We start from the raw sequence: 11,646 nt of genomic DNA, 5'->3' as shown, positions 1-11,646 counted from the left end.
TTTTTTTTTTTTTTTTTTTTTTTTTTTTTTTTTTGAGTCTTGAATTGATGAAGGATTGGTTCTTCGTGTTCCATTATCATCGCACTTCTGTTGAGCCCCTGTGATGCTCTGGTCACCGGAGATATACCAGTGATCGAGACAGACAAGAATCCTATAAGCCTGGGCTTATGTGCTAGTGGAGGGTGAGAGACATGATCCAAGTGAATAATTTAAAAGAATGGATCATGTCAAGGAGTTCCATACAGAAAACAAAGAAGGTGATATGACGGCGTATGACAGGGTAGGGGGATAGTTGTGGGAAGAGGGGTTATTTCATTTGGATCGTCAGGTCCCTTAGACAAGGTGACATGTCGGCTGAGATCCAATGACGAGAAGGCTTCTGTCACGGGGAGGGGTAAGTTCAAAGGCCATGAAATAGCAAAGGACTTGGCTTTCTTTCTGTCCCTTGAACTTACCAGTTGGCTTAAGGATGGAGAGCCAGGTGGACAGGACCAGCAATGAGGCTGGAAAGGTGAGAAGCATCCAGATCTTGCATAGCCTGGTAGACCATTCCACCAGCTGCTGGGGGTGCCCAATGGCTGAAAGAATCCAACTAGAGGGCATATGTGGAGTCCACAGCACTTTTAGACCCCTCTGTTGGCATTATATCCTCACTGTCTCTTTTTTTTTCTTTTTTCCTTGCGTTATGCGGGCCTCTCACCGTTGTGGCCTCTCCCGTTGCGGAGCACGGGCTCCGGACGCGCAGGCTCAGCGGCCATGGCTCACGGGCCCAGCCGCTCCGCGGCATGTGGGATCCTCCCAGACCGGGGCACGAACCCGTGTCCCCTGCATTGGCAGGCGGGCTCTCAACCACTGCGCCACCAGGGAAGCCCCTCACTGTCTCTTATAGTAATGAATGACTCTTTCCTTGAAGCATCAACTATTCTTGAATTTTCCCTCCGTGCACCGCACGGTAGGGAAAACCAAGGGGACACAGGAAGGCCTTTTGCTCTCAAGGAAGAACAGTCTCATCAGAGGAGGCAAAATAGGAATAGATAATGTCAATAAAAAATAGAAGGTGGTAAGGATATAATTACAATTTATAGAATAGTAATGCGGGTCACTGTCCCAGGTGCTGTACCTGTGTTATCTTAGTTAATGTCCCTGACAATTATATGAGGTAGGGAACACTAGCACCTTTTTACAGATAAGAACATCCTCAAACTCGGAGAGGTGAAGAAACTTGCCCAAGGTCACACCACAGATAAGTGGTGAGATTGGGACTTGCCCCCTGGTAGGTCTGGCTTTAAAGCGGGTGCTCTTAAACCTCAAGGTGCACTAAGCACCTACAAAAGAGATGAAGAGCTCTGGGGATTTATGGAGAAGAAGCCACTTCTAGCCATCTTGAAATGTATGCCCATCATAGCTCCCCTATCTGATTTTAGGTGCCTTATTAGATGCCCCAGCTCTGGGATTCATAGCTCTTTGCCTCCTTTCCTGTAGGGGCAGCAAAGTGAAAGACCTGAAGGGCATCAGGTGGGTAATCTACTTGACTATAGCTGGGACAAGGGCAATGCAATCGGGAATGGTAGGAAACATGACCAAACCCAGAACACAGCAGAATATATCCTTCATCGAAGGGATCAGCTGCTACATGGCTCTAGCTATTTGTAGCTATTCAAGAATGGAGATCCCGTTTTCCAGATCCTCTGCACTTTCAAGAGAAACCAGAAATCTAGATTTGTATGTGATCACATAAAATCTCCCCAATTCCAAATCTAGGCAAATAATGCAAACGTTCAAAGGATATTTGAAGGCAAAATTATAACATTAAAAAATTATGAGTTATAGGTCATCAGTTACATAGACAATGGAAAGCAAGGAACCACAAAGCCACACTAATAAGGAAGCTTGCCACTCAGATTTTTGTCCCAGCAAAACTGTCAAAGTCATGGGTCTCTGTGGTCAGGATAGCTAATTTGGAAAATATTAAAACAAACAACACTGAGGATCTTCTAAAAAAGCAATAGAAAAGACAGAAGCAGGGTCGAGGCCTTTCAGCCACTAAGCGTGGAATTTGTTCTCACCTTCTTGGCAATGCACAGTGTTCGAAGGCCGTCCCTCGCATACAAGTCTAGATGCCTCTGGGTCTGGGCTCGGATTTTCCTCACCTTCTTTTCCACATCAGCGTCAGTCGCTGTCAAATAGTCATTATCCCCCATGAGGTCGTGGGCAATTGCTTAGGGATCCCGTTCCTAACACTCAGGCATCTTTAGAGGAGGAATTCCCTCATACCCCCGCCCCCTGTAAACATGCAACAGCTCTCCCAGGCTGCCCTGGAAGGTGGTAACTCCACGGGTCCTTAAATTGTCTGCTCTCTATATCTGATCATCCAACGTCTGGCTGAGAGAAGTACTATTTAGGGAAGGTAGGTGGTTCCTCCCAAATGCCTGTTTGCAGGAATTCCCTGGTGATCCAGCGGTTAGGACAACGTGCTTCCACTGCAGGGGGCATGGGTTTGATCCCTGGTCAGGGAACTAAGATCCTGCATGCTGTGAGGCAAAAAAAAAAAAAAAAAAAAAGTGAAGATAGTGTACTGTTGGACTTCTGGTTTCAGCTTCAACATGTAAAGAGCTTGGAAAAAAAAAAAAAAAAAAAAAAAAAAAGCATGGATATCTGTTTGCATCAGAACCACCAGGGAACGTAAACCAATAATAGAGATTCGCAGGTCAGGTTGAAGGCCTGCTGAATCAGGGGACTAGAAGTCTGAGTGTTTCTTGTTACCTAAGGAGTTTTCCACGTGGCCAGTTTAGCCCTGGATGACCAGTTTGCTAAGTCTCAGACATACTATCCATCACCTTCTCCGTCATCTACTTTAGTCCTTATAGCAAGTTGCTTCCAAGGTGGCCACAGACCTGAATCTCGTTACTAAGTTCCTCACCATACTGGGTTTGCTGAGTTAGGCTTAGAAAAAATATTTTTTGGATTCCTATAAATCTAGTGTGAAAAATATTTCATTGTGTTGCTCAAAGTCCCCCTTTTGACGTCCTACATAATACGATTCTCTTAGAAGAAATTTATCTTTTTCTTTTGAAATTCCAGTACTTTGATCTATCAGAGAAAAAAGAATTTTTCAGCCTGGGCTGGTGGTTGTGGGGCAGGATTGATGCAATCACTGCTTCCTTTATCTAAGATGTTACAGACATCACTAATCAGTGGCAGCACTTTGTAAATCTGAGCTTGGAAAAAGCTTCTGAATCCTTCTTTACCAGGGCTGGATTGAGATCTTTAGAAGCCCTAAGCAGTAAACAGATTTTGTGCACTTTGTCCATCCTTCCATATAATGCAAAATTAAAAGTACAATTCTTAACAGTAAGGTAAGTATAAGGAAGTCCAACAAAGCTCTCACTTTCTCCCTGATACTATTCTAAGGCTGCTTTTATGCAGTATAAAAATCCCTTCAAAGATTATTTTCTCATTTTTCAGATGCTACTGGTTTCCTGGTACCTTAACGACGGTCTTCGTACCTTATCTTTTTGAGCAGTATCCACAATATTTTATTTTGAAAGACATCAGCTCCCGAGATTAAACACCTTTTGCCTTCTACCTGTGTGCCTTTGAGTTTACATTTTTGCTCAGGCTACCGGGAACCTCAGGGTCAAATTGGATGTTCAAACACTGTAAATATATTAAACCCTGAGATTATTTTTCCCCCCCTTTTGAAATCTTTGCTTCGCAAATCTTATAGTAACCCTGTCTATGTATTTTTTATCGGAGGCATCGGTAATCCATTTTGGAGTCAGGTGAGGAACAGAGAAAGAAACATCTCCAGGGCAGTGTGGAAGGCTGTTGCCCGGGGATAGAATGCCGTGGCACCCTTGACTCGGAAACACTGAATTTACTTGTCTGCCAGAGTCTGGGGATGAAGAGACTTAATTAGCTCCCTTCCCTTTCAAAACACTCATCAACCCCGCCATGAACCTCTTGGCTCTCATCCATAGCTGATAATTCAGGAGGCACAGGGCTGCCTGGGCAATTCTAAAGCTTGGCTAGAATCTACTACCCTGGGAGAATCACAGCCCCAGAACTGTCTTCTCCTAGCTAGCAATCAGGAAGCGGCTGCACACTAATTCATGCTGTTCCAAAATTGGACACTGATATGTAGGGACTTTGGAACATTTTTCTGGCTTGGAGCAAGTTTATGAAAATCTGTTTGGGGGAGGCTGGGGAAAGGGATGATAAAGAGGACCACCTGAGGCTTCCCAGAGTGAACCGAGCCTGATGCAGAATTCCGGCAGCACGGAAACAGCCCTGAACTGGGATTCAGGACACCTCCACATAGGATTTACCACTAGTTAGCTGGGGCCACTTCTTTTAAGTCACTTCTGTCTTTGGGTTCAGTTGGCTTCTCTCCAAAACTAAGAGTTAGGACCACAGTGTGTCCTAGGGTATGTTAATGGGTGTCCTGGTGAAAAAAAAAAAATTGTGTACGGAGAATCCATTTTTAAATGAGTTTGGAAAACTAGAAACTGGGATAAATAAAGTTAAAGAAGTTCCTCTATGACAAGACTGCCCAAACAAAGCCTTTAATAAGTTAATAATGAGCTCTGTAATTCTCCAGGTCGTGGAGACGTGTAAAGCAAGCTGCTTTGTGGAGAGCATCTTGAGGGTTTGTGTTCCAGTTGGGACCTGCCGGACTGAGTGACACTATAACCTGAGCCCCTGGTTACCATCCACGCCGCCTGTTAAATAAGCCCTCTCTTCTTGGAACCCGGTGAGGTGGACTCACCGCAGGCTGGGTCTTCCAGCAGGTCCATGATAACGCAGTCGGCACCCTTGGTGTAGACGATGATCTCACCGGTCAGCGGGTGCCTCACGACCACGGACATCCTCTTCCTGACAGAGTCAAACTCCAGGGTGCAGAGGACATCGAAGGTGAGGCAGGTGCCTTGGGGCAAGCGCACGGTCACCTGCTTGGGCGTCCGGGACACCAGCGTGAAGCTGTAGGCACGGGCAGCGTGCACCAGGGCAGCCTCATCGGGGCTCTCGGCCTCGTAACAGACTTCGGGGCCGGCCAGGCTGAGGGCCGGGGCCTGCAGCACCTCCTCCAGGGAGGCACCCGGACCCGCCCCCAGGATGTCACCCTGCTCCCCTGTGCTGCTCCTGTAGCCGCCGTCGGTGGAGTAGCCGCCACTGCTCACAGACGCGTCGTCTCTCTCTTCCGAGTCCGTGGTGGGCATGTTGGCCCCCAAACTCTCCCCCAGGTCCACGTCGGAGAGTGCGGTGGTCGAGAATGACTGGCTGAGGCTCGAAAGCTTCAACCTGTGGAACAGCTGCTGAATCTTCTCCAGGGATGTCACCAGAGCCTTGGTCGAGGGTGGCACTGTGACCTTGTGGTACAGGAGGGAAGGAGACCATGACTCTCCAGGTTGGGCAAACTATCAAGCTGTCTTATGAATCTCATTTTGCCATCAGTGAATTAGGTGGGCCTTCAGTGATGGTGGGTTCTCCCCTCTGTGAGCCTCGGTTTACCCACCTATAGCATGAGGGAGTTAGGCCATTGGTTTCCTTCCAGCCCTGACTTCCTAGGGATTGGCGATACTCATTTTCCTCTATCTTATGACCATCCCACTCTGATCATGGGCAAAGCAAAGCAAAGGAGACCAAAGCCAGACTCATAGTAGGGGTTCACATGCCCTGCACCCTTATCATCGCCTTGTCTGCTTTATTTTTCCACACAGCATCTCACTTCATCCTCCCAGCGATGCTAGGGGATCCTATCATTATCCAATTTCTGGATGAGGCAACTGAGGCATAAAGAGGTTAAATTGGCTGTGATCACCCAGTGTATAGATAGCAGAGCTGGGTCTCAAGTCTGGGTCTGTCTGACTCCAGGGATTGGGCTCTTGAGCTACCTGCCAGCTAAAGCCTCCCCACTGACGTGCAAATTGAGAACTGGATGCTGTCCTTCCCCAAATGGTACTGTTTTCTCTCTTGAAAATAGGGAGAATTGCTCAGATAATGCTTCCTGCGTTCCCAAAACTCCCTGAAGACTTCTGATTACTTGCCGACTTTTCAGGGTAGTTTAGAATCTGGGTGTAATAATGGGGGCTCTGGTTTGGTGCCTGGATGAACCCTCTTTTTCTTGATTTTTGTGGCCACATGTTGTAACACCCAATTATTCTTATTTTTCACTTACAAGGGAGCTTGGGTGAGAGTATGTGGATAATCAAAGATAAATCTATCTTCTGTACTCAAAAATAATTCAGAGTATAACGTCCTATGAGTGGCCATCTAGGTGCGTTATCTCCAAACTGGCAGAACTTCACACATGGTGTTAAGTATTTTTTTAACCCTCCATTAAAAAGCAGATACCACTATACCGTGATATTATTACAGAATCGTACAGATCGTTCTGCCGTGTATTCACCATACGTCCTTCCTTAAGTTCCTCAAGCTCTCTGAGCCACGCCACTGTTTCTTCAGTTGTTAAATCCAAAGACATACCTCCTAGGACTGTTGGGCTGTGAGGATTAAATGATAGTGCAGGTGACGTGTTTGGCATGGAGCCTGGCACACAGCGAGTGCTCAGTAAATATTAACTTTTAACATCTACCCTGCAGACAGACGGACACAAAAATGTGAGACCTATATAGAGAGCTCATATGGAACTTTTAATATTTTATTTAGAAAATGAGGAGATTGAGGCCCAGAGAGGCTAAGAGCTCTGTTCAAGGTCTCACAGTGATGAAATGGTGACAGTGTGGCTAGGACCCAAGTATCTTGTCCCCCTGTGCAGGGCTTCCGCCGTCGCCCCTTGCCCTCCTCCCATCCATCCCACCTTACTATCAGCGGTCCTTACCCTCTGACGGGGCTCTGCGGTCGTGGAGACCGTGACGGAGTTGCAGATGGTTAAGGCCAGGAAGAAGTCAGCAGTGGAGGAGGTAGTGGAGAGGGAAGGCTTGGCAGGTCTGCTGTGTGACAGGGTTTCCAGCCACAGGGCTGCATCTCGTACCTTGGTCAGGAGGTTTTTATCCGGAGTCACATCTTTTTCCTGGGAGAGAAAGGCCCGGGTCAAAGTCTTTCCTGAAGGGACTGGGGAGGAAAGCCCCCTCCGGCAGATCCTTTCATGCCTGGGAAAGGCTGATACAGTCCCCCCTTTGCGATCCTGCATCTAGCACGTCTCCCCCTCCCCTGGGCCTGGTCATTGTAGAGTGTGATTTGGTTCCTCCCTTTCCCTTGACCCCACATGTCCATCAGTTATAGACTCTGGTAGTTCTTTCCCCACAGGGTCTCCCCGCCATTTACCCCTCATTCCTGATGTTTCCAGCCAAGCGCAGACCCTCTAAGCCCACCAGCTTGGATTCCTGCATCAGCCTCTAAAGTGAGGTGGTTGCCTTTCACGTCTCTTCCTTCAGACCCTTCATATGTATCACCCATTCATCCTCCTAAAAATACTATTTCCCTCAAGGTATTCTTGAGCTTGAAAAAAATTCCAGGAGATCTTCATTGTAAACACGATCAATTCAGTCTGGCACCTCAATTCTTTCCCATTTGCATTTCCACTCTTGATTCCCACCACTCTGCATTGTGGACCCTCAGCTAGGCAGGGTGGTCTGTTTGCTGCCTCCGGGGGCTATACTCGCCTCCTATGCCTCTGATCACACCCTGTTTGACTTCCTCTCCTCTCTACCCGAATCCTACCTAGACATCAGTAACCATGAAAACGGCACGGGTCCATGAGATCTGATCCAGCCCACAGTGAGTTCTCTGTCTTCTGAGCCACAGTAACAGGCTCCTGGATGCAGAATGCACACAGGAGTCAGGGTAAGGTGAATGAGGGAAGCTGGCCAAGGTACAGTTGAGGACACTAATGGGATTGGGGGCTGTGAGACCTGGCAAGTCCCACCCCATCTAAAAGGGGGCGACTGCTCTGCTACTAACATGCTCCGGGGCTGGTACATTTTGCCAGGTCTCTGGATTTTTCAAGATAAAGTAGAGACGATGTGAGAACTGTTTTTTGTTTCTTTTCTTTTTTAAAAAACCTGTGGGCTGGATCTGACTCATGGATTTCCACATCTTTGTGGAAGTTGCCACCTCTACCATCCCTCTAGAATTCACTACATACTGACCTATATTTTAAATTCAATTTTCTTAAGTCCATGTTTAATCTCTCTAGAGATCAACCAAGAGCCTGAAAGACAGAGACTCTGCCTTTTCCATGAAGTTGTATCTTCCGTGACTCCAAAGACTGCTTTGTTTGAAGCCGAAGTTCAGTAAACACTAGGTCCTCGTAGATATGACAAAAGCCATTCCGCAAAAAGCCATTTCTATCAATGTTCAGAGTTCACAGGTTAATTAAAGTTTAGAAGAGAGTCAATGATTGGAAACGATGGACTGACGGAATCCTGACTGATTCGTGCAGAGTGAAGACCGAGGGCCAACGAGCTAGCGAGTTTTACAAACAAGAACCCAAGTTGAGATGAAAAACAGCCTGTGCGGAAAGAGTCCTCAGACTGTGTCTTCTCTGACTACCAAGCGCAGTGACACCAGAAGTCAGATTCTAGCCTCCCTGGAACTGCTTGCACAGGCGAGAGCCACAGGGGAGGAAACCCAGACTGACGTGGAGGTGCTGGATGGCTGAAGGGATGAGAGTCGGCTTTTCCAACAGTACAGCTTGATCGGGGAAGTGGACTGCGGGTGGAGCTCACACTGTAAAGAGTTCTGACCTTCATTTGGAGGGCTTTCCCAGAGCCAATGCCTACACTTCCAACTTGTTTATACCATCTTAAGAGGACAGTGTCCAGAAAAAAGCCTTTTTATTAAAAGGAAGAGTGTGAGTAAAACTGCATCCAGTCTGCATTCCCTTTCCTTGCCCTGTAATAAGTAATGGTGGGCCATCCATACCATATAGTGACCCTATTTTCAGAAAGCTTAGGAAGGAGCAGGAACCATCCATCCTCCCTGCCTCTGAGTACAGTTGTCATAGCAGGAACTCACAGTGATGGAGCTAATCCTACCTTTCCAACGATGTCAGTTATGTGATCTCACTGGGTTCTCACAGTCCCAAGTTGAGATGAAACTAGCCCCAACTTAACTGAAACCCAGAGAGATGTCTGAATTGACCAGTGTCACCCAAGGAGTCACTGTAAAGCCAGAATTGATGTCAGACCCCATGACTGCGAGCCTAGGGTCTTCCTTTCTGTGGTCGTGGTAAAGTAGCTATGTTCCCTTATGAATGCTCCCGTGCGTACTCCTCTAACCAGATTCCAGGGTCCATCCAGTTTACCAACATCACTCACAAACTCTGAGCCAATTTCTGATAATCGTTCTGAGCCAATTTCTGATAATAGAAACGACAGTTCCATTTCGTGGAGTGTTTCTTATGTTCTGGGTACATCCATTATCTCACTGCATCCCCACAGCACACTATCTATTGAGTACTATTATTCTCCCAGTTACCTCTGCCCTTCAAACGAGGAAATTGCTGCCCAGGGAGATTAGGTGTCTGGCCCAAGGTCTCACAGCAAAGTTGATTCAAGAAAGTCCGACTCTAGAATTCATGCTCTTTAACCTCCACGCCAGGCAAGATCTCCCATGAGAAGGAAGTGGCCTTTGATACTTGCTGACAGTTGGCATCTTTAGGGTCTGGGATCCCAAATACAACTGATGGGCTTATATATCTAATCCTTAGGGCTCAGCAGGGAGTCCATGAGGTTATAAAGGGGATTATGGGGATCTTTTTCAGAAAGTAGATTTCATTTTTTTTTTTTTTTTTTTGGCAGGGGTACATGAATGGGATGCTTTTAACCCTTACCAAAGATACCCAGACTTGGGAACAAGCTTGGAGGTCATCAAGGCCAAATCCCCTATTTTCCTGATGCTAAAACTGAGTGCCAGGGAGGAGGGTCGTGAACTCCCCAAAATTGCACATTGAATCAGAGTCAGAACTAGGAGAGTTTTCACACCACCTGACTCCGGCCTCTGACAGCACACTGCTTTGCTCCAAGCTATGCATTATGTATTTCCAAACGGTGACACAGTTAAAATGATTTAACGGTTATGTATTGCATGTCCATTACTTTCTAGTCTCTAAGTGCCATGAGGGCAGAGACTGTGGTGTGTCCCCGGTGCCTGGCAGCCTGTAGGCACTCACTCGAACCTTTGTTGCCTGACTCCTATCTAGGACACCATGCTACCTCACCGCTGATTAGCCCATGGGGGCTCTTTGTTACAACTCTTATTTAGTATATTTCTACCCAATCATATAGCAATGCACACACAAAAAAAAAGTTCTGCAAAGGGCCTGCCTCTCTCTGGCATTGGCAGCAGGCCCAGCCTGCAGGTGTCAGCAGCAGATGTCAGGGAAGCTTTATCCAGGCACGCAGACTTGTTTCTGCAGGGCAAGCTTCTTCGTGGTTCCCTTCATCCACAGCCCGTTGGTTTGCTGTCCGGTTCATTAACATTTAGGAACTTGGCATGTAGGACGCTTTTAGAGAAAGCAGTGCCCCCAACCCGCTCCGGGCCCTTTGGCTAGTCTATTTCTCTGAAGGAAAAGAAATATACATTTGTGGGGCCACCAGTTGCTCAGATTAGAGCTTTGTGGCAGCTGGGCACCCAACTGGTTGGATTTCTTTCTATTGCAGAACACCCGAAGCTCAGATAAACCCTCTTTGGGGAAGGTGATCTCTGACCTCACACCACATCCTCAAGGATCCTATTATCATCAGATTATATCTATTGACAACTTATAGCAAAGTCAGGGGCTTTGGTAAGTGCTTCCATGTACATCATGTAATCATTATAACAGCATCAAAATAGCTACTATCATTCTCCCATTTTATTTATGAGGCAAATGAGGCTCACTGAAGTTAAGTAACTTGTCTAAGGTTCTAAAATCAACTAAAAAGCTGGGTCTTGAATCCAGTTCTGCTGATGCCAAAACCCAAACCCTTAAACACGACGCCAGCACTTCCCAAACTCTAACATATACACAAATCACCTGGGTGTCTTATTTAAATGCATATACTGATGCAGCAGTTCTGGAGTGGGGTCTGAGCATCTGCATTTCTACAGGCTCCCAAGTGGTGCTCCTGCTGGGCGTCCGAGGACAAGAGTTTGGGTAGCAAGGCTCTAGGCTATAGGGCTGCCCTATAGATATAGCCCACTTCCTCTCTGACTGGGGAGTGTTCTGCATTGAAGGCTGGGAGAAGAGGCCAAGCTCCATTCCATTACACTCCTCTCAGTTTTAGTGACGGCTCACTCATGGTCACATTGGTGACTATCACTAATTGGGTGCAGCAGATTGTTGCCATGGGAACCCACAGAGCCAGCGGCGGAAATGAACAGGAACCCTGGTACACAGGCCTGGAAGCAAACTCTGTGGCTTGGTTCCTCCCATGTCTCTATCTCCTCGTTCGCCTCTCTCCGACCTGTGCCTCTTATTCCAGCCATTCCTTGGAACCCCAAGTCTCCATTTGCTTGTGCAGAATGTCTCCCCGAAAACAACCTGCACTCTCTCCACTAGATGGTCTCTTCTCTTTGCTCTGGTTAACCTTTACAATTTTGTCTCAAATTCAGCTCTGATGCTAACCCTTCCAGGGAGCCCCCTGATGCCTAGTTTGATGTAGGTACACCTCTTCTGGGCTCCTATAGCACCTCTGCACC

General features: G+C 47.1%; 1 protein-coding gene across 1 annotated transcript in view; it reads right to left on the bottom strand.

Annotated features, from left to right (window-relative positions):
• Positions 1–11,646, bottom strand: part of ATP10B (ATPase phospholipid transporting 10B (putative)) — a 127,310-nt gene that overhangs the window by 43,649 nt on the left and 72,015 nt on the right. The window contains 3 exon segments of the mRNA XM_007464400.1: positions 2,067–2,176; positions 4,769–5,369; positions 6,842–7,033. Of these exon segments, the coding sequence (XP_007464462.1) occupies positions 2,067–2,176; positions 4,769–5,369; positions 6,842–7,033 (903 nt within the window).

Source organism: Lipotes vexillifer, unplaced genomic scaffold, assembly GCF_000442215.2.
Source record: "Lipotes vexillifer unplaced genomic scaffold, Lipotes_vexillifer_v1.1 scaffold95, whole genome shotgun sequence".
Taxonomy (NCBI): Eukaryota; Metazoa; Chordata; class Mammalia; order Artiodactyla; family Lipotidae; genus Lipotes; species Lipotes vexillifer.
This window is presented reverse-complemented; position numbering and strand designations above follow the sequence as displayed.